Genomic DNA, 22,108 nt, shown 5'->3' with positions numbered 1-22,108 from the left:
AGAGTATCAGGGAAGAAGAAGGATAAGAAGACACCCTGGCACATTAACAAAGTAAGGAATGCAGTGAAAGAAAAACAAAAGCACAGAGGAGCTGGACAGGAGGCAGTATTATGGAGAGAAGACAAAAGTATCGAGAAACAAAGAAATCACATCAGAAAATTGTACAGGAAGAGCAGCATAAGTGATGGGAAAACTTTGGCAGAAACCTTGTGACAGGATGTTAAAGGAAGTAAAAAAGTGTTGTATGGATTGATTAAAAGCAAAGTAAACAGGTGAGAAGATACAAAATTTGTAAGGGCAGATACAGGACAAATTTTGACACAAAGAGAGGATATTCTCTAGTGATAGAAGGAGTATTTTGTTAAATTACTTCATATCAAATTCAAAGAACTGGAGGAAGAGGATGAACATGAAGAAATGGTGGAAGGAAACCAAACTGAAGATATAAGAATGTTGGAAACCGTAGGTGCTATAAAGAAAATGAAAAGTGGCAAAGCATCAGGTGTGGATGAGGTGGCTACAGAGATGATAAAGGCAGCAGGAACAGTAGGGTTGCATTGGATATATAGATTATTTCAAGTGATATGGAAGAAAATAAGAAGTACCAGAAGATTGGAGGAAGGGTCTGATAACCCCGGTATTCAAGAAGGGTGATAAGAAAATATGTAGCAACTACAGGAGAATCACGCTCATTTCCCATGTAACAAAGATGTTTGAGAGGATATTAGAGGGAAGACTGAGGATAAAAGTAGAAAAGGAAATGGAGGAATAATAATACGGATTTGGAAGAGATCAATTTTTGATCTAATTTTTGCATTAAGGAACATTATGGAGCAAAGATGGGAGTTCAGGAAGGATTTAGTGATGACATTTATAGATATTGAGAAGGCATATGACAGTGTACCACTGCAACTGGTTTGGGATACATAAATAAAGAAAGTAAGGTAGGCAGAGCAGAAGTTCAAATGATCAAAGCCATGTATGAAAAGTGCACAAGTAGTGTGAAGACTAAGATAGGACAAACAAACTGGTTCAATGTAGAAATATACTTTGACAAGGAAGTGAATTATCCCCTCTTCATCACAGTTATGGATGAAATCCACACGAGTGTACAACAAAAAATGGGAAACAAAGAGACAAAGGCCTTAGTCTTTGCAGATGACACAGTAATACAGGGAGAAGATGAAATGGAAGTACAAGAACAAGTTACTGTATGGAATTGGGAAACAGAGGAATGGGGAATGAAAATAAGTGCAGAGAAGAGTAAGACAGTACATAGTGATGATGAGAGGTATTAGAGAAGGAAGGGGAGATACTGAAATAAATGGAAGACAATTAGAAGTTGTAAAAAGCATCAAATATTTTGGGAGTATACTTGCAGAAGATGGAAATATAAATGAAAAGATTAGAAAGAGAATCCAACAAGCCAATGAGTTTTTCCAATGTGTGAGACGTATAGTGAGGAACTGGGACGTTCCAGAGAAATGCAAGAAAATTCTGTACTCAATCTATTGATTTACAACCCAACTCAGTAGACTGGAGTCCGGCTCCATGGCTAATGATGATGAACACGGCACATACACCCAGCTCCCATGCCAGGGAAATTAACCAATTTTGGTTAAAATTCCCAACCCTGTCGGGAATCGAACCTGGGACCCCTGTGACCAAAGGCCAGCATGCTAACCACTTAGCCATGGAGCCGGACAGGTACCTACAATGCTTGCCATAGTCAACTTTGTCAACTGCATCCAAATCTGGAGTCTCATTTGTAGGAACACCCTGCACAAATGTTGCTGCTGTCAAAGGCTTTAGTTCAGCCAAATTGTCCACAATGTATGTAAGTGGTCTAGAGTTGGCTGTCACTTCGCAATCACACAACACAGTATATAACTCTTCATAGTATACTGAAGCTCACCCCAAGATTTGTCGCAGCAGTTCTTTCACTGTTCTGACTAGTCTCTCCCACCATCCTCCCCATCAGGTTGCGGTAGGTGGAATGAATTTCTAAGTAATCTTTCTCACAGCCGAGTGGGTGACAATCTCATCCCAGTCCAACATTTTCAGTGCATTATTAAGTCCTACAAAATTGGCCTCGTTTTATGAGCATGCCAACAAAGTTCTTACACGGAAATCAGCAGAAACAAATGCGTCAGCATCCATTCACAGTTCTAGCTATTATGCTCCACTCCCAGTTGTTCCAGAATTTAAACTCCTGACAATACACATTGAGCCATTCTCAGGTGACATAGAGTCCTGGTCTCGTTTCTGGGAACAGTTCGAGACAGCAGTTGACAACAACACCACGATTCCAGACATTAGCAAGCACGTGTTATTACGAGGATATCTATGAGGGGAACCCAAGCAACTCGTCGATGGTATAACACTTAGTTCAGAAACGTACGCCCAGGTCAAGACTTTACTTACTGAACGTTATGGCGACAAGGATAAAATAATTCAGGCTCATCTGAACTACCTGGAGAATTTACCACCCACATTATCAGAGAATCCTGATGATCTCAACGTGACATACCTGGAGTGCCACCGTAGAGTTCAAGCCCTCAAGGCGCTCGGCGAAGACATTAATGTTTACGGACGCGTGATTGCCCCGAAGATTTTACGAGTTTTTCCAGCGGCAATCTGCACACGTTGGCTAATTCACGCAAAGTGCAATAAAATCCCCGAAGGTCATATGATGTCTCTGATAGAATTTCTTCGTGAGGAGGTAGAAGCGGCCCTTAGCACTCAGAAACTCAGGGGAGAGACCAGCATCGCACTTCCATCACTTTACCAACCTACAGCAGCTGCTCTCCAAGTCAGTACTAACAAAAGTTAAGGAGGGAGCAGAACAAGCCCGCAATAACACCATTCTGTGCTTTCTGCGAAAGCAGGAATCACTGGGCACAGGGATGCACACAAGTAGTCCTACCCCAAGCTAGGGTGGAGAAGCTGAAACTCTCCAAAAGATGCTTTCTGTGCCTCAATCGAGGTCACAACGTCCAGAACTGCAACAAGAAGGGCAGAGTGTCATGCTCTAAATGCAAACAACTTCACCACATATCCATCTGCAACCAGAGCCAATCCCAGTCAACTTCTGTCGGAAAGATTGAAACAGGGCCACCCAGATTTTCATTTCTGCAGACAGCCCGTGTTCAGATACAAGGACCAACAGGGGCACACAAAATCACACGATGCCTTCTAGACGCTGGAAGTCAATCAAGTTTTATTGCCACGTCATTATTGGACACTCTACAGCTACCAGTAATCTGTACTCGAGACCTAGCAGTCACAGCCTTCAAAACAACTAGCAATAGCTTTCAGCCACGTCGACTCACCCAATTTGAAATTATCGGATTTTCGACAAAAACCGCCGTCACTATCACAGCTTTCGAAAGTGCCAACACTTATTCATCTCACCCAGCAGTCACTCTTAATCACAGAAATCTGCCACTCGCTGATCCAAAAACCAACGATACAGATGACTTGCTAATTGAAATCCTTATTGGTGCAGACAATTATTGGAAAGTCGTGAAACTAGATCCACCACAGCCCATCACACCCTCTTTAGTCCTACTTCCAACAATCTTCGGTTGGGTCCTCACAGGCAACCGTTCTGGTACCACTGTCAATCATGTCATGACGAACCATGTCTCAGTCAACAATGACGAGATATCTGACGACTCCATGCGACGTTTTTGGGACCTCGAGACAATCGGCATTCGAGAGACGAAACACAGACAACTAGACGACACGGATGCTGCTATTCTTCAAGAGTTCCACGACAATTACTGCATCCATGACGGACGAAGAGTTGTATCCCTTCCTCGCAAACGGGATATAGTCTTATCCGATAATTTGGCAACAACCGAGGCAAGGTTTCGAACACTACAGAGATGGCTACATCAAGACGCAACTTTCAAGAACATGTATCAGACGCTAATGTTGGACTACGTGCTTCGAGAGCAAGTGGAACTAGCCCCCGATACCGCAATCCCTGGAAATATGTTTTATCTGCCACACCATGCCATCAAGAAGGAGAAACAAGATGCCACTAAATGGAGAATAGTGTACGACGCTTCCTCTCACAAACCAGGCTTCCCATCCCTCAACGATACCCTCCACATGGGTCCAAATCTCCTACCCAAAATTTTTGCCACCCTCTTAAGGTTTCGATTGCATCGAAAGGCCATCGCATGTGACGGTACCCAGGTGTTCCTCCAGCTAGCCCTCGACGAAAAAGATAGAGATCTCACCAGATTTCTTTGGTACCGCATCGACACTACTACAGACGGAACCTACACAACAACAGAGGACGTCGTAACGTACCGATTCACCCGTCTATCCTTTGGCCTCACCTGTAGCCCGTTCCTCCTCTCAGCCACTCTCCGTGAACAAGCTACCCTACACTACAACACTTATCCCACGGCAGCGCCTCTCCTAGATGCTTGCACATTTATGGATGACTTCACTGCCAGCGTAGAAGACGACAATATGGCCGTTACTCTTTATTATGAACTGACAGCCCTCCTGCGCCACATTCGACTCCCACTCTCCAAATGGGTCACGAATTCCTTGCCATTAATGAACATTTGGAAAGCAGAAACTCGAGAAGTCGTACTGCAGACACGAGTATTAGGTATCGACTGGAATGCGGAATCAGACCAACTCTTTACAACCCCAGGTGACGTCACTGCAAAACTATCCACACAGCCAGCAACTAAATAACAGTTACTGAAAGCCACCGCACGCTTCTACGACCCACTTGGACTTTCACCCGTGTCAATCACTGCCAAAATCCTTTTCCAAGATACTTGGTGCCAAGGACTGGCATGGGAAGAAATTTTACTGCCTAATCTCGACCATTGATGGAACGATTGGCTCTCACACCTACAGTACCTCTCTCCAATCCGGATACCACGATGGATTGCCATTTCAAATTCCGGTACAGACATATCACTGCACGTGTTTTGCTACACCTCCGAAAGAGCGTACGGCGCCGCATTGTACGTCCGGTCACTTGTCGACGATGCTTACACTGTTCGTTTAGTTTGCAGCAAGGCCAGACTGTCCCCTGTGAAGAAATTGACTCTTCCCAGGCTCGAATTGTTAGCAGCCTTGGTCGGATCCCAACTTCTACATTATTTTTACGAAGCCACTAGAGTAACGTCCATCCCTGCCACGTTATGGAGTGATTCTACAGTCACACTGGGGTGGATAAGAAGTAATCCCAACCGTTGGAAGACATTTGTCTGTAACCGCGTGACTGAAATTTTGACTCATACCACGTCCAGTCAGTGGAGACACTATCCCGGAATCAACAACCCAGCTGACCACCTTTCTAGAGGACTTCAAGCACACCAACTGGAGTCCTTAGACTCATGGTGGCACGGACCTTCGTGGTTGAATGGACCTTCCTACTCATGGCCCAGAGATGTCACCCCCACTAATATGACTCTACCTGAGGAAAGGAAGACCACTCAAGTTCTTACAACCACCACCCCAGCACCATTGTTTGCTGCCTCACGATTTAGTACATACTGGAAACTTTTACGAGTTACCGCGTGGATTCTACGATTCGTGAAATGTTTGAAGGAGAAAACCAAGTATTGTCACAACTTCACAGCCTCAGAAATGGAAGAAGCAAAAACGTACTGGATAAAGCAAGTTCAACAGGAATGCTTTGCTTCTGAACTGCCCTGAAGAATAATATTCCACTAGCACGAGCTTCAAAGATCTTTTGCTACAATCCATTTCTACAACATGGTATCCTCCGACTAGGCGGACGGCTTACATAAAATCAGCTTCATGGTCCGTATCGCACTTCAATAGATTCACAATTAAGTATTTATTTATTTTCCACCTAGTCGATACAATGATTGCTTAAGGCAATTTTTAATGGTCAAAAGTGGTACATGTTTCGTATATTATCAACATCTTCCGCCACATAACACTGTTTAGATGAAAAATATATAAAATTGACAAAGTAATGCTTTAGAGGAAGTGTCCTTAAAATTAACATAAGATTGACAAGATTAAAACAAACAAATAACTCAAGAGAAAAAATTCTTGCAACCACCACCCTAGAAAAAATTCTCTTGAGTTATTTGTTTGTTTTAATCTTGTCAATCTTATGTTAATTTTAAGGACACTTCCTCTAAAGCATTACTTTGTCAATTTTATATATTTTGCATCTAAACAGTGTTATGTGGCGGAAGATGTTGATAATATACGAAACATGTACCACTTTTGACCATTAAAAATTGCCTTAAGCAATCATTGTATTGACTAGGTGGAAAATAAATAAATACTTAATTGTGAATCTAGGCGGACGGCTACAACACGCAGACATCTCGAGCAACGAAAAGCACCCAATACTTCTGGATGGCTCACACGCTTTCTGTAAACTTTTGATAAAACAAACTCACATAAGACTTCACCATCTAGGTGTTCCCGCTATCCTAACTGAGCTACGCACAGAATACTGGATCTTGCGAGCACGCCAAACAATCAAGAAGGTCTTACACACTTACCTTCCGTGTAAAGTTGTTCACCGGAGGAGACCGACGGAATTAGAAGCACCACTTCCCCTGGATCGTCTACGTTCTTCCAGACCATTCGAAGTAACGGGACTAGACTTCGCAGGACCACTGTACGTTACTTCTGGCAACCTCACGAAGAAAGCCTACATTGCATTATTCACCTGTGCAACAACGCATGCCTTACACTTGGAACTGTGCGGTGACATGTCGACAGACAAATTCCTACAGGCCTTGCAGAGGTTTATAGGCCGACGTGGTATACCACACACGATCTACAGCGACAACGCTCAGACATTCCATTCAGCAAACGCAGAGTTAACAGACTTGTGGAGAGAACTGACAGCGGCACAGACACACCACTATACGGCCCAGCAAGGTATCACATGAAAGTTCATTGCCCCACGTGCCGCTTGGTGGGGAGGATGGTGGGAAAGACTAATTGGCCTCACCAAGCGATGTCTATGGAAAATACTTAAACGTTCCACTATTGATGATGAACGGCTATGGACTGTTTTGACTAGCATAGAAGCCGTATTAAACACAAGACCCTTGACGCAACATGATGACAATGGTGGTGTATTGACTCCAGCCCACTTCCTCGTTGGCAATCGACTCACCACGATACCTACTGGACCAGAACCACCTAGGTGAGACCTTGTTAGAACCTTCAGACTACTCCAGCGAATGACTGACTACTTCTGGAAGCGTTGGAGTAAAGAGTATTTGCTACTATTGCGGAATTTTCACAAAGTTCGCCAGCCCAGAGACCACGGGTCAAGAATCAGGGTTGGTGACGTAGTTTTACTACAAGAGGATACACGCCCAAGACACATGTGGAATAAAGCACGGGTCGAAGAATTACGCGAAGGACGTGACGGGAGAACTAGAACGGTTATTCTTCGCACCTCATACGGAAACAATGTGACACGACCTGTCCAGCTGGTCATCCCACTCGAGATAGACCAGGGTGGGGAGGATGTTGGAGATTCATAGAAAAGGACTCGTACACACTCTAATGGCATTATGTGATTTGGATATGCAATCTCCCTGTACATAGTTTAGTATTTCAAGTATGAGCTCCTGCTATCTAGCAGAGCTACTGGGAACTGCCATATCACTTGTATTTATGCTTTTGTTTTGTACTGGTTTGTAGTAAGTAAGAATAAAGATGGCAGCCATGACGAAGTAAAGTGATTCAGTGTTTTATTTATTAGTGATATCCCCAACAAAGACTATGTAGACTGATATCATTTAGCATGTTACACTTTTGAAGTACTAATTGCAAGAGTTCACGAACATAAATCTCAATTAGAAGTTAATCTCTTGCAAACCTCAATTTTAATTGCTCTATTGCTTTCTGATAATTTGATGCTGAGGGTGGGAAACTTTCCATGCGTTCTCTAGCTGACATCCCAAGTAGAGTAGCCTGGCAGAGGTACTGGAATTTATCCTCTTCCTCGATTCCGTCATCCTCATGTATCTTTTTAAACTGCCCCCAGAAGGCTATCCAGTTACGTACATCCCTATCAAACTGTTTAAGTCCTAATTTAGACAATCTTAAATTTATTTTACTCCTGGATTTACTAGAACCAGTACTAGCAACACTACACTGACTGAGCAAATGCCATGGGATAGCAGTGCACTGATGCACAGGTGTGTTGTCTGTGCACCACACGCCCCCTGTGCCAGCGGCAGTTGTACAGGAGACCTTGTGAGCAGTGGCTGTGCATGTGAGATGTGTAACACGGAACGTCGTCGTGAGCTGACACCGTTCGAACGGGGTATGGTGGTCAGTGCCCGACGGATGGGAAGTGCGATTTCGGAAGTGGTGTGGGAATTCGGCTTCACACGATCAACCGTGTCCAGGGTGTATCGTGAATGGTTGAATGCGGGTGTCACCGTCCACAACAGACGAACGACCGGCCATCCAGCCACCCTTGATGACCGTGACCGGCGACATCTGAGACGGATTGTCAATAGTGACAGACAGGCAACCATGCAACAAATCACAGCCCAATTCGAAGGTGTGGTCCAAGGCGCTGGTGTCTCTGTTATGGTCTGGGGTGCATTTTCCTGGTATGGAATGGGCCCCCTAGTTGTTCTGGAAGAGACTTTGAATGGTACGCGGTATGTTGAGCTGCTCGGAGACCATCTCCACCCATTTTTGGCCTTCCAGCGCCCAGACGGTTCTGCAGTGTTTCAAGATTATAACGCGCCGCCACATCGCTCCCACGTCACCCGGGAATGGTTCCAGGAACATGCAGCAGAGGTCCAACGACTGCCATGGCCACCCAGAAACCCCGATATGTACCCTATCGAGCATATCTGGGATGTCTTGGAACGCAGGCTCTGTGCCATGGATCCTGTACCCACGAACAGACCAGCATTGGCAGCCACTCTGCAAACGATTTGCTGTCAGGTGCATCCAGAGGACTACCAGGGACTTGTCGACTCACTTCCACAGTGTCTCACTGCAGTTCGCAGGGCCAGAGGAGGCCCCACACGCTATTAGGTGCCTATCCCATGACATTTGCTAAGTCAGTGTATTAGCCCCATTGTCATTGTGTGTCATCATGCAAAAAATTTCTCATACCTGGTCTTTAAGGTTAACCACCTTTTGCGGTATCCCTCCATGATTTTGTTTATGGCAGTGATGTATTCTTCTTCTTCTTCTTCTTCTTCTTCTTCTTCTTCTTCTTGATCTCCGGCATACCAAACCTCACGAATTCTTTCATTGAGCCCGAATAATCGTTCCATTTTGTCCTCGAAGATCTTGAATCCTTATTACATGTGATAAAATTCATCCTGTGGAGACCTCTTCTTTTGTGGGTTGTTCTGCATTTAGCTTCTGTTCAAAGTCATTGCCAGCACGTGTAAACAGTTGGCGCAATTGTGTTTGTTCACTTTTCAATTTAGTAATTTCTGCCATATTTACACGGAAACTAATCCTGTTGCGGTTGCCAGATGTTGAGAAAAACATTAACACAATTTAATACAAATGCTCCAGTTTATTTACATAAAACAAGTTTACAATTCACTGCACTAACCAAGTAATACATTAGACGCCATGATCTTCACTACAACCAAACATTACACAAACAAGATAAACAGTAGTGTGTCCCTTATAACGTCCATAGATATACCAGCAAGATATGACACAGCAGTCCATGGAATAAATGTGGTTCCATAACATCACTGCTTTTCTGGTACTTCCTCTCCTTGAATTCACCATTTGAAAGGGAGGTAGGTTCTGACAGAATAGAATATGGCTGAATAAATCTGACCAATTGCTCAGTTAGGAGACCATTAGGTTTCCTCCTAAGAAGATGTACGGCTGGAGCAACTTGTTGCAGACATAAATTTATTGAGTTAAAGGCAGGAAGTGTACTCTGATGAAAGTAGCAAAACAGTTTTGTATATGGATACTCTAAGAAGTATTTTACAGTTTCAAACTGCTTGATGCTCTCATTTTTATGGTGGGGTTCACTGCAAAATATGAGTGTCAAAGCTTCGCGCTGCTTAAGAACTCATTTAATAGGCTGAACAAGCAAAAGGTAATTAGTACCGACATATTTAAAAATTTTGTGACCCTCTGTGCCACAAATAGCCTGACATACCTTCATTGTGTTGTCTTTTATAGAAGTCTTATCAAGGTAGTAATTTAACTGAACCAAAAAGCTTTCTATATTGCCTGGTAATTGGTCTGATGTTTCCTTATACATTGTCAGAAGAAAGTAAATACAATTTTCTCATAGAATGGCTATAAAAGAGAGAATTCTCTTACCTGTGTTGTCAGTACCTTCTAACAATGACAATACAAGAGTTGATGTTTGGCTGATCTGAGCATTAAAGAAAGAAACAACTATAGGATAAAGTGTAACTGCATTTGAACCCATAATACTATCAGTAGCCAAAGACAGAGGCTTCTTCTTTTTTTTTTTTTGAAAGAGTTCACTTTCCCTTTTCTTTTTACCTCAGGTACTGCGAACTGAACTAAATCAGAGGTTTTAGTTCTTGAAAAACCGTATTTCTGCAATAATTAACAGTCAGAGAACATTGCTCTAAACACAATTCCTTCATGTTCTGAAGCAGTTAATGTGATATTATTGCTCCAAAATATAAGATGATGTGAACAGCAACTTGGCATTTGTCACTGCAGTTTTATTACTAGTATTCGGGAGATACAGGTAGTAGGTTCGAACCCCACTGTCAGCAGCCCTGAAAATGGTTTTCCGTGGTTTCCCATTTTCACACCAGGCAAATGCTGAGGCTGTACCTTAATTAAGGCCACGGCAGCTTCCTTCCCACTCCTAGCCCTTTCCTGTCCCACCATCACCATAAGACCTATCTGTGTTGGTGCGATGTAAAGCAAATAGAAAAAATAGTTTTATTACTTTTTGTGAAGAATAATGAAACAGGCTTGTTTTGTAATTTTGATCCACCATAGGTGTTATATTTCTTGGATTCTACAGGGCCTCTCATATAAATCCAGACCGTTCAGCAGCGTTTTTACTCTCCGAGATGTAAGCAGCAGTACGGAAGGTGCGCACATAGTTCTTGACCTTGCAAGGAGAGTGTATGTGTTCGACCTAGCAGTCGCCAATCTGAATCTCAGTATTAACATGATGAGACAGTTATTTTCCCATGTAAATGTTATTTTAAGTATGAACTGGCTCGATGAGTGTGCAATGCATTTGTTCAGCAATTTCCTGCCTTCACGAGCACAGATTTATGTAATTGTAAATACATTTGAAACTACTGACTCAGTGCTCAATAAAAGAATGTGTGCACATGAACAGTTTTAACATTGTTTAAAACCTGCTGATCCAGTCACAACAGTGAGACATTATGAGTGGTACCTTGCATCACTGAATGATCGTTTATTCGACCCACGGCTTGTGTTCTTTTCCGATGAGGCTTGGTTAATGTTTGCGTGAACAGTCACAACTCTTACTATTGGTGTGCAGAGAATCCTAAAGATGTTTATGAAGTCCCTCATTACGGTAGGAAGATTGGTGTTTGGTGTGCTGTTAGTGCAAGACAAATAACTCGGCCTATTTTTTTTTTTTCAAGATGGCAATAAATACAGCGTGTGATTTTTACTTGTGGGGTAAACTGAAAGAAAAAATGTATCGAACAAATCCTCCCACATTGGAGGAACTGAAAGAAAACATTATGAATGAAATCAGAAATATTACAGTGGCAGAACTCACTTTCATCAGCCGGAATGTCGTTACCAGATACAATGCCTGTTAACCCAGGAAAGACAATACTTCCAGCATCTTTTATAAGGCAAGTTTTCATACAAGTTTATACCGGATGAGTCTGCTGCGTCTGACGTTTCTGCTTTTGCTTTGCCGTATACAAAGCCACAGTCTCCTTTAAAGCACTTAATGCATCATCACTGCACGACTTTTGCAAAAAAAATATATACAACAGGTATTTATACAATACATCAAACTGTCATTCGGTTATGTAAAACGTACGTGCCAATTATAAGCTTTCGATTGGTTATGAAATTATCGCTAAAAGCGATGGCATACTGATAGAAAATGTATGTGAGTTTGTGAAGCAGGACGTAGTTTTACACCAAGTAAGCTTTCTGATAAACTGGAGGCAATAGTCACCGTGGTGTAGTGGACTAACCACAGACGTGTTGACGTATATTGCATTGGTAGGGGGGTTTGAATCCCATGAGCGATAAATACTTTTATTCAAATTTTAAACTTTGAGGATCAAATAACAGGCTGTTTGTGCCACATTCGACCAATAGCATTCATGTTGAATGTGTAGTGGCCTGACACTTGGTGTAGCCTAGCAGTCCTGGTCTTTTCTTTGCTATGTATTCAACAGATGAGTATGTTGACATGCTCCTCATCTACGTTGAAGCAAGACAGAACACACAGGAAGTGTCTAAGTAACTTTTTCTACACAACACACTATAAAATTCATTCTGAATTTCAGCCGAAAACTAGTGGATTTGCAATTGCTTATTTTTGGCCTGAGATGCTTTTGCATTGTCCAAATAATCTTTTAAAAGTGCATCATAATGACCAGAGAGTTCCAAAATTCCTAGAAAATTTATAATTGTTAGTTTCTTTAGTCTATTCTATTTTTAATTAAGTTGTTTTTCAGGTATAATTCTGTTATCACATGGTTTCTTTTTCGGGTAGTTTCCAGATTTATTTGTTTATAAATTAGTTTTGACAGACTGAAGAACCTGACAGTTATAAATTAACTGAGTCAAAACTGGCTTCAAATATCACCAAAAAAATACTAGAATATTGCCATTCTTGGGATCACCTACAGTATATGTGAGTTTCCCCTAAAGGGCTATCTTGTTCCACCTAAAAATAGAATCACACCTAATATCCTTCCTGAAATACTCCCCCATCGAACTACTGTATCTCACTTTTCAGACTTTCAGAAAGCAGGGCATCTACAGTAGAACTGTCTTTCTGGCATGCTTTTAAGTTCTGCCACTCTACACAACATACCTTATGGTTTACACTTCTTTCATGTGGAGATGGCTTATCTTAGATTCTTTTCCATACGTATTTATCTCCAGAATAGCCTTCTGGGCAAGTCGAAATTGATTTCATTGTCAAGTTTAGCTTAATGAGAATACAGCAAGGAAAACAATACAGGATTCTTTTATTTACACTTCAAACCAATCAAACTCTTACACCACTTTTGAACCATGTTTCAATATACAAGTCGTTGCAGAGAGAGGAAATGAACCTCCCTGTAGATCTGTGGGAAGTACTTGAGGGATCTGTGAGTGTCCATGAAAAACTACTTTTGGAATATTATCAGTCTGTCAAAAGTCACCATCATCATCATCACCCAAACAGGTATTAGGCGAAGTGACCAGTTACGGTTTCAATAGATCTCTTAGCTGGGCATCCAATAAAACGACTTCCTCTGGGCTGGTATCGTAAAATCTGCTTTGGGATTCTTCCCTTCCTGTTCTGTTGACATGGTCCTTCCGATTCTTTCAGGATTTTCCTAAGGATTTTAGCTTGCGTTCTACCTGCAGTTCTTTCATGACCTCCTCATTCCTCTTGTGGTCCTATCACATGTATCCTGCTGTACATCTCATGAATTTCATCTCAGCAATTATGATTTGGGATATTCATCTCTTTTCCTGATGGTCCCGGCTTCACTTCCGTACAGTAGAATGGGTTTCGCTAGCATTCTAGACAGTACTGCCAAAAGTTCTGTCAGTACCTTCAATGCATATAACTACTAAATAAAACTAGGTAAACCCATTAATATATATATATTTTGATAAAACACAAAAAATGCTAAAGAATGAACATACTCTTATTCAAAATGATCACCATGTGTGGGGAACAAAGTGGCAAAAACATTGAGGCCACTCATCAATAGCAGCACAAATCATGTCCACTGGATTTTTTTTTTACAGCTGACATGATTGATTTTTTTAAAATTTCAATATTGCAGTCCCATTTTTTACATGCTATTGCCTCGAGCCTCTGCCACAGAGAATAATCCAATAGTTTGATGTCCGGACTTCCATTATGCCAGTTATCAGCAGTGATGAACTGTGGGACATTGGTTGCCAACCACCGCTACGTCATTTATGTTTTGTGTGCAGGAGCACTATCCTGCTGAAAAACCCATGATTTCCCTTCACACAGTTTCGAACTGACATGTGGTATCACCTTTTCCAACATTGTCTGGTAGACAGTTGCAGAAGTCTTTAAGCCATCTTCGCAAACATGCACCTCCGATGATCCCCGCCAGGAAACTGGCCACCATACCATGACAGAAGCAGGGTGATGTCCGTCCTGCACACGTGGAACTTTCTCTCTTGCTTCCTTGGAGGACTATGCATACGTATGATTGTTTTGCTTGTTAAACGACTCTTGGACAGTGAACATTTTCTTTATCTGTGAATAGGATGTCATGATACTGGCTGTGCCCATATGTCATTAACAAAGCCTGGAACTGAACCCGTGTGTCTCCTTTAATTTTTCAGTTAGTAAAAGCAGTGTGTACCTTTTATATGCACCAACACATAAATCATCCTTCAAAATACATGACATAGTTCGTGGAGATATTTTCATTTCTCGAGACAAAATTGTTTGTTTACGCAAAGGATTCTGTTGAATCTTAGCATGAACAGCATTCACAACTTCTTTTCTGTGTACACACCTAGACATGATCAACAGTTGCACCCATTTGTTTAAACCATGCTACTGTCCAAAGCACAAATTGTTCATTGATACCGAGAAGTTTCAGAGCAGAAAATATTTTTTTAAGCTCGCTTCCCGCAATGAAATAACGCCAACACAGCAATACGATTCTCATACACTCCCCACCCTATTTTCAATACTGCCTGCTGTTGGCACACTGCAAGCCGGTTACAGGCAGAGTCGTGTGGATGACGGCATATAGCAATACCACGCTTTTCCATTCACAATTACCACACTACAGTACATTCAGATTTTACTGACAGTACTTATAGCAGTGAAAATGAAAACCTACAACCTGTTTTCCAGTCTTTGACCGGGTCAGGGATGTAATGAATGAACCATATACAGGCTATTAGTACAATGGGGTCGCCACTCCCAAAGTGATATTAATGCCTGATAGATGCTATGAAATGATAATGGAGAATGTTGCTGGAATGACGACTAGACAATGCTTGACATTCTTCCTCAATAAACTTTTCTTTTATATTCAATGTATTTTCATCTTTTAAAAGTATGTAAAATTAAAATATGTTATATAAGTTTTGATTTTTCATTTCCATTTTACCAAAAAAGTGTTTTTTCTCAAGATCGTAAAAAATACGACATCATACCAATGATGTGAGTTTTAAGCATCATACCATTCCAGGGTTAAATAAAGACTTCTTACTGCATATATGGTTTGTAGCACCACTGTCTACTAACCAATTTTTGTTGCCACAAGCAGTAGAGAATACTTCACTATTGGTAACATACAGCACCATACTATTATCAGAAGTAGTTGCAGATTTATTCTTGGACGGTCTACCGTTCTTTTTCCACATGGTGCATCTTGTAATGAAGTGACCATCCTTCCCACAATAGTGACATGTAAACTTACGTTTATATTTGCCTTTAGAAACAGCAAGAGCCTCTTGAGAGTCTAAACATGTTGCACTGGAGCTTTTGCCACATACTGCCCTCTCATGAGTGCATAATTGACTTGTTAAATTCTCCATTTGTTCGCTTTTGAGCATTAGAACCCAGCTAGATTTGAAGGCAGGTAAAGTCTCCGAAATCTTACAAATTAGTAAAATGTCTGACAACAAATGGATGGGGTACGACTGGGACTGGGAAGAAAGTGGCCTTAATACAGGTACATCCCAAGCATTTACTAGGTTTGAAAATGGGAAATAATTATAATTATTTATATTATTATTATTAACCTTTGCTATTGAGTTTACATCACATGGTTCTTATGCCAACAATGGGATAGAATAGGGTTACGAAGCAGCTGTGGTTTTAATTAAGAAGTTGTATTTCCTCTTAAAACAATAATCACCACCACTAGCTTAACTAAGGTTCAGCCCTAACATTCGCCTAGTGTGAAAATGGGAAACCATCTTCAGAGCTGCGGACAGTAGGTTTCGAACCCACGATTTCCCGAGTGCAAGGTCACAGTTACGTGACCCGTACTCGTTTGGTGGTAGTAACTGTAAACTGAATGAGTAGACTTGAGAAGACTGGGCTGAGTGGCTCAGTCGGTTGAAGCACTGGCCTTCTGATCCCAACTTGGCAGGTTCGATCCTGGCTCAGTCCGAAAACCGTAAAAGTAGTTAGTGGAACGTATAGCTAATAATATTATTATTTTTTATTATTTTTTTTTTTTTACAAGCGAATGGACCACTAAGGATCACACTACAACTTCATTTCTTTCTCTTCGTGTGGAGTTTTCTCTGTGTGCAATACTCCTTCATGCGTTCGCTGGCCTGCTTCCGTTGTTCATCTGTCCAGGCTATTCCGGTCTTCCTAGTTCTTCCTGCGGCTTGAACACCTTCCAAATTCTTCAGTGTGTTCCTAAACGCATTCCTTTCTAACAGCTGGTCTTCCAAGATGCTTAACTTTTCCATATCCTTCTTCGTTTCCTTAATCCATGCTGTAGTGGTCTTTTTTCTCCAGAAGTAATCAAATATCTGTTTGGTAAGTCTGTTTGCGTTCATTCTGTATAGATGTCCAAGAAACGCCAGCCTCCTTTTCTTTATGGTCTCTGAGATTCTTTCCACCTTCTGGTAAACTTCGTTGTTACTCCGAAGTTTCCATCCGCTTTCAGTTTGGACAGCTCCCATAATTTTTCTGAGGATTCTTCTTTCTAGGACTTCTAGCTTCTCCAGCTTGTAGTTCATGGACAGGCATTCACTGGCATACAGGCATTCTGTTTTGACCACGGTGTTGTAATGTTTTAATTTGGAATTCCAAGATAAGCACTTCTTATTGTAGATGTTTTTTGTCAAGCCATAAGCTCTCTCCATTTTTGAGATCCGATCTTCCACTGCAGCTTTTTCTAGTCCATTCTCCTGTATCGTCTCACCAAGGTACTTGAACTTCTTGACCCTTTCTATCCGTCCTATCTCTGTTTCCAAGAATTTTGGTCCATCTTTGATGTTCGTCATGAATTTGGTCTTTTCTGCTGAGATCCTCAGTCCTGTTTGGCTGGCGATTCTTTCCAAGAGGTTGATCTGGATGGTTGCGACCTCTGGACTTTCTGATAGTATAGCAAAGTCGTTAGCGAAAGCCAAGACAGATCGGAATTATCCCTTGATGTTCAAGTTCTGAGTTCCATATTCTCACTATCTTTTCTAGGACACAGTTGAATAGGAGTGGGGAGAGTCCATCCCCTTGCCTCACGCCTGTCTTGATTTCAAATGATTGTGAGAGATGCCCGAAGAATTTTACCTTGGAGGTTGTGCCTGTTAGGGTCTCTTTGATTATATTTGCCAGTTTGGTTTTGACTCCAAATTCCCTAATGATCTTATCCAAAGTCTCTCTGTCCACCGAATCGAAGGCTTTTTTGAGGTCTATAAACGACACCACAATTTTCTTACCACTCAACATTCTGTGGCGGAGTATTGACTTCAGGTTGAAAATTTGTTCGATACAGGAGCGGCCTTTCCTAAACCCTGCTTGGTATTCCCCTAGTTGTTGGTCCAGATTACCTTCTATTCTATTAAGAAGCAGTTTTGAGAGAATTTTATAGGCGATCGGGAGGAGGGACACGCCTCTATAGTTGTTGACATCCTGCTTGTCCCCTTTCTTATGCAGCGGATGGATAAGTGCTGTTTTCCAATCTTCTGGGATTGTCTCCTTCTCCCAGATTTCCTTGATGATTTGGTGAAGATCATCTAAGATTTCCGGTTCTGCCCATTTCAACATTTCTGCCGTTATTGAGTCCTCTCCACTTGCCCTGTTGTTTTTGAGGTTTTCAAGAGCTTCCTTGACTTCATCCTTTGTTGGTGGTTCGTCATCTTCTGAGTTCTCTGGTATGTCTGTAAATTCTAGTTTAGAGGTTGGGGAAGGACAATTCAAGAGAGTGTGGAAGTATCTGGCTAATATCTCACAGTTTTCTTGGTTGTTCAGTCCGATTTTACCCTGTTCGTTTCTGAAGCTCAAACTTGGCGCTTGGTATCCTTTGAGTTTTCTCTTGAAGGTCTGATAAAAGTCTCTGGAATTGTTCTTGACAAAGTCGGTCTGGATCTCTTCCAGTTGAGCTCTTTCAAATGATCGTTTAGTCCTTCGAAATATCCTGGATGTTTCTTTCCTCTGTTGCCTGAATTGTTCCATTTGTTCCTTTCCTCTGGAGCATTTCCATTTTCTCCATTTCTCGGACCTCTCCCTGAGAGTTTCCTCGCACTCTTCATTCCACCATATTTCTCTTTTCCTCCTAGCCTGTCCGAGTGTTTTCTTTGCGGCTTCATTGATTCCTGTGCGTAGTTCTTGCCAGTTCCCCTTTATGCTGGTCCAAATTTCGTCCCTGAAGTTTCTAACGATGTCCTCAGTGATGTTCATTTTGTTTGTGTTGTATCTGATTATTTTAGGTGGGTCTCTCTTTTGTCCTATTGGGAGAAAACGGATTTTAACTTTGGAGAGATAGTGGTCTGAATCAAATTCACCGTTCCTAATCACTTTGACGTTCATCACCTCCTTTGAGTTTTTCCTTGTTATCGCTACGTGATCCAATTGGAATTCCCCTAGTTCGGGATTCGGAGATACCCATGTCTTTGATTTTCTCGGGAGTTTCTTGAAGTGTGTTGATATAAGTCTCAACTGAAAAGCTTTGCAGAGTCCAATGAGCCTTTCCCCATTCTTGTTTGTCCTCTTATGTGCTGGATAATCCCCTACGATGTCTCTGTACTTTCGTTCCTTCCCAATCTGTGCGTTGAAGTCTCCCAGCAGGATTTTTACGTTGCTCTTGGGTATCCGGGTGATTTCAGTTTCCAGAAGATCCCAGAAGTCATCAACTTTCTGTGGGTTCTTCTTGTTGTCTTCGTTGATCAGGGCGTGACAGTTGATGAGAGTGTACCTCTTATTCTTGCATTTAATGGTTAGTAGAGACAATCTTTCAGATTTTGATGTGAAGTCTGTGACATTGTTTACTATTATTATCATTATTATTATTATTATTATTATTATTATTATTATTATTATTATTATTATACCTAGACTTGAGGAGATGAATATTACCTACTACCAGCCCTTTAGATTTTGTTTCCCAGCTTCACCTTCCTTACTGAAAATCCACAGCCAGTCATTCAACTGGGTCAGAAATGGAATGAATGAAGCCCCCATCTAGCAGTGAAGGCTGCCAAAGCCTGTCGCGCTCTTCTGGGGCAATGACTACTGACTGACAGATGAAATGAAATGGTAGTAGAGTGTTGCTGGAATTAAAGATGATAGGGAAAACTGGAGTATCCGGAGAAAAACCTGTCCCACCTCCGATTTTTCCAGCACAAATCTCACATGGAGTGACTGACATTGGAACCACAGAACCCAGCGGTGAAAGGCCGGCGCACTGCCGCCTGAGCTACGGAGGTTCCTCCTTCCTTACTAAATACTAAAAATCGGCCCCTGTGGACACAGCCTTCCCCTGCATCAAGTATCCCAAACACATACGGCTGGTGAGCACAAATCTCTGGCTTGGAAATAAAATAGTAATTAGGCCTATTCAATCAAACATCATATTGTAAAGTCTGAACCATAAAAATGTACTTCCGGACTACTTATTCATCCTCGTTACCTCAAACAACAAGTGCTGTAGCTGAAAATGCATAAAATATTCGTCATTACTTCTCCTCACGCCTGTACTAAGTGTTCAAAATTTATTCGTTTAGAAGGTTGAAGCCTGTTTGCATTACCGGGCGAGTTGGCCATGCAGTTAGGGGCGCGCAGCTGTGAGCTTGCATCCGGGAGATAGTGGGTTCGAACCCCACTATCGGCAGCCCTGAAGATGGTTTTCCGTGGTTTTCCATTTTCACACCAGGAAAATGCTGGGGCTGTACCTTAATTAAGGCCACGGCCGCTGCCTGCCCACTCCTAAGCCTCTCCTATCCCATCATCGCCATAAGACCTATCTGTGTCGGTGCGACGTAAACCAAATAATAATAATAATAATAATAATAATAATAATAATAACGACTTTGCATTGGAATGGTTACCAGTATGAATATTACAAGAAGCCTACCACGACAGCAAGCTCCACCAGATTGTCTCGATAAGAATAGACACCCAGACCATATTTTTGGAAAAAGTCGCCAAACACTGATCTCCAAGGGTTGACTCTTACTTATTTCCTCCAAGTTTGACGATCATTTGAGATTGGTAATGTTGTAAAAGCTGATCTACGTCTTCTGTTTCTAACGAAGTATCCATGTTAGCTTGAAACTGTCAATTGTTTTGTAATCGGAGTCGGAGGTTGGAGGGCAGTGTCTGGGTCTGCTAATTTCTCTTCCAGGAGGTTAATGGAAGTAAAGATGTTTGCGAACACATAAGTTTGAGCTTCCCGTGGTTATTAGCAAAGCATTCGTCTATTCCAGTCTATTATTTAGGTGAGAGGCCTTCAATAGGTATATCTTTGTGCAGGGCAAGTAAACCCGTATCATGGAATGCAAACAAACTAACTTACATAAAATAACACACAGAACGAAACGCCAAGCAAAAGTTTTAGAGGACAACTTCTGGGATTGTAGTGTGTGTACTTACAGAAATACAGCAGAAGCATTTAAATGCCTCATGTGTGACGTTCGAAAAGGGACTTCCACACGGAAACCAAGGATCAACCCGCAGTTAGTGGCCCAGCAGTATAGCCCTACACCTGCCAAGACCAACAAAAAGGAAGGTTTATCCGGAACGAAAGAGAAAGCAGACAAGAATTCCCACTCAGGAAACAAATCCGTTAAGAAGAGTGGATATCCTCCTAGGCTGAAGAACGTGGATCGGAGCTCGGCACAAACACGTGAAGTTACTGTTAATAATGTGACTGTGTTAATTACAGAATATAAACCAAAAGTGAAGAAAAGTGCATCTGATCAATCTGGACAGTCGAGCAGTGCATCATCAGAGGATGGCAGTCAATCAGAATCCAGCTTAGATGCAAGAAGCGCGGATGTTGGAACGGATTCAAGAAGTTCGTTATAGATAGCTTTTTAGTTGGTTGATCAGAGAAATATGTGGGAAGGCTGATTGCCATGGTTTTTAATATATCTGGGTTATACATTGTTTGTAGTAAAAATATTTTCATTCATTAGCCTAATAACTTAGCCTATATACATTTCTTGGTGTACAGTTTTAGTGCTAATATAGGTAAGAAAAAGGTTTTTTTTTAAGTGAAAATTGTGTAGATACTATGGTATATTTCATGGTTGTGTTTGTTCTGTGAAAAATAGACCCCCAGTGCTAACTAATATCTGCCAGGTCTCTTCGATGTGGCTCATGAATGAGACACATAGGAATGGTCTATGAAAATTCTCCGTTTACTTATTTGTGGGTGGAGCTATGAGCATACTATACATTTAAATTTACAAAAACATATCTTAAAGTAAAGAAATAATTGTGTATGTAGCTGTCACGAAGTAGGCAGCCTACTGTTAAAACAAATTCATATTCCTTAGCATTGACCTTTTTTTTTCATTAGTTGCTTAATGATTTTGAAAAATTGTTCGTACAGTTTATTTCCAGCAAGTACCAAATTATTAAGCATTAAATAAAGGGTCAGAGGGAAAAAAGGTTTAATTAGATCTGTAATATTTTTATTTTCCCAAAGCATAATACAGTACTATTGGTGTTAAAATATAGATTGTTTTGCTTAATAATTACTAGCAAAAGGTTCATATCATTTGGTGACTTAATCATAGTAATTCTGTTTGACTATTGTAACCTTTGTAAAGTTGACCCTCTAATGAAAGGAGGTGTGGGAGGTGGACTAGATGTCAGTGTATTGAAGGAAAGTATAGTATTTGGTGCAAGCTGTGCAGGGATGCTAAGGATAGAACAGTCATTCATCCTCCGAGCCACAGGAATTAACCATCCATGTTTAAAATGACA

The 22,108-nt window shown here is 41.5% G+C and overlaps 1 protein-coding gene across 1 annotated transcript; it reads left to right on the top strand.

The window, feature by feature from the left end:
• Positions 1-20,474: 20,474 nt before the first annotated feature.
• On the top strand, positions 20,475-21,624 carry RYBP (ring and YY1 binding protein). The gene has a single exon (XM_067151097.2). The coding sequence runs from the start codon at positions 20,666-20,668 to the stop codon at positions 21,200-21,202; it is 537 nt and encodes a 178-aa protein (XP_067007198.1). The 5' UTR covers positions 20,475-20,665; the 3' UTR covers positions 21,203-21,624.
• Positions 21,625-22,108: the final 484 nt, after the last annotated feature.

Source organism: Anabrus simplex, chromosome 7 (genome assembly GCF_040414725.1).
Source record: "Anabrus simplex isolate iqAnaSimp1 chromosome 7, ASM4041472v1, whole genome shotgun sequence".
Classification (NCBI taxonomy): Eukaryota; Metazoa; Arthropoda; class Insecta; order Orthoptera; family Tettigoniidae; genus Anabrus; species Anabrus simplex.
This window is presented reverse-complemented; position numbering and strand designations above follow the sequence as displayed.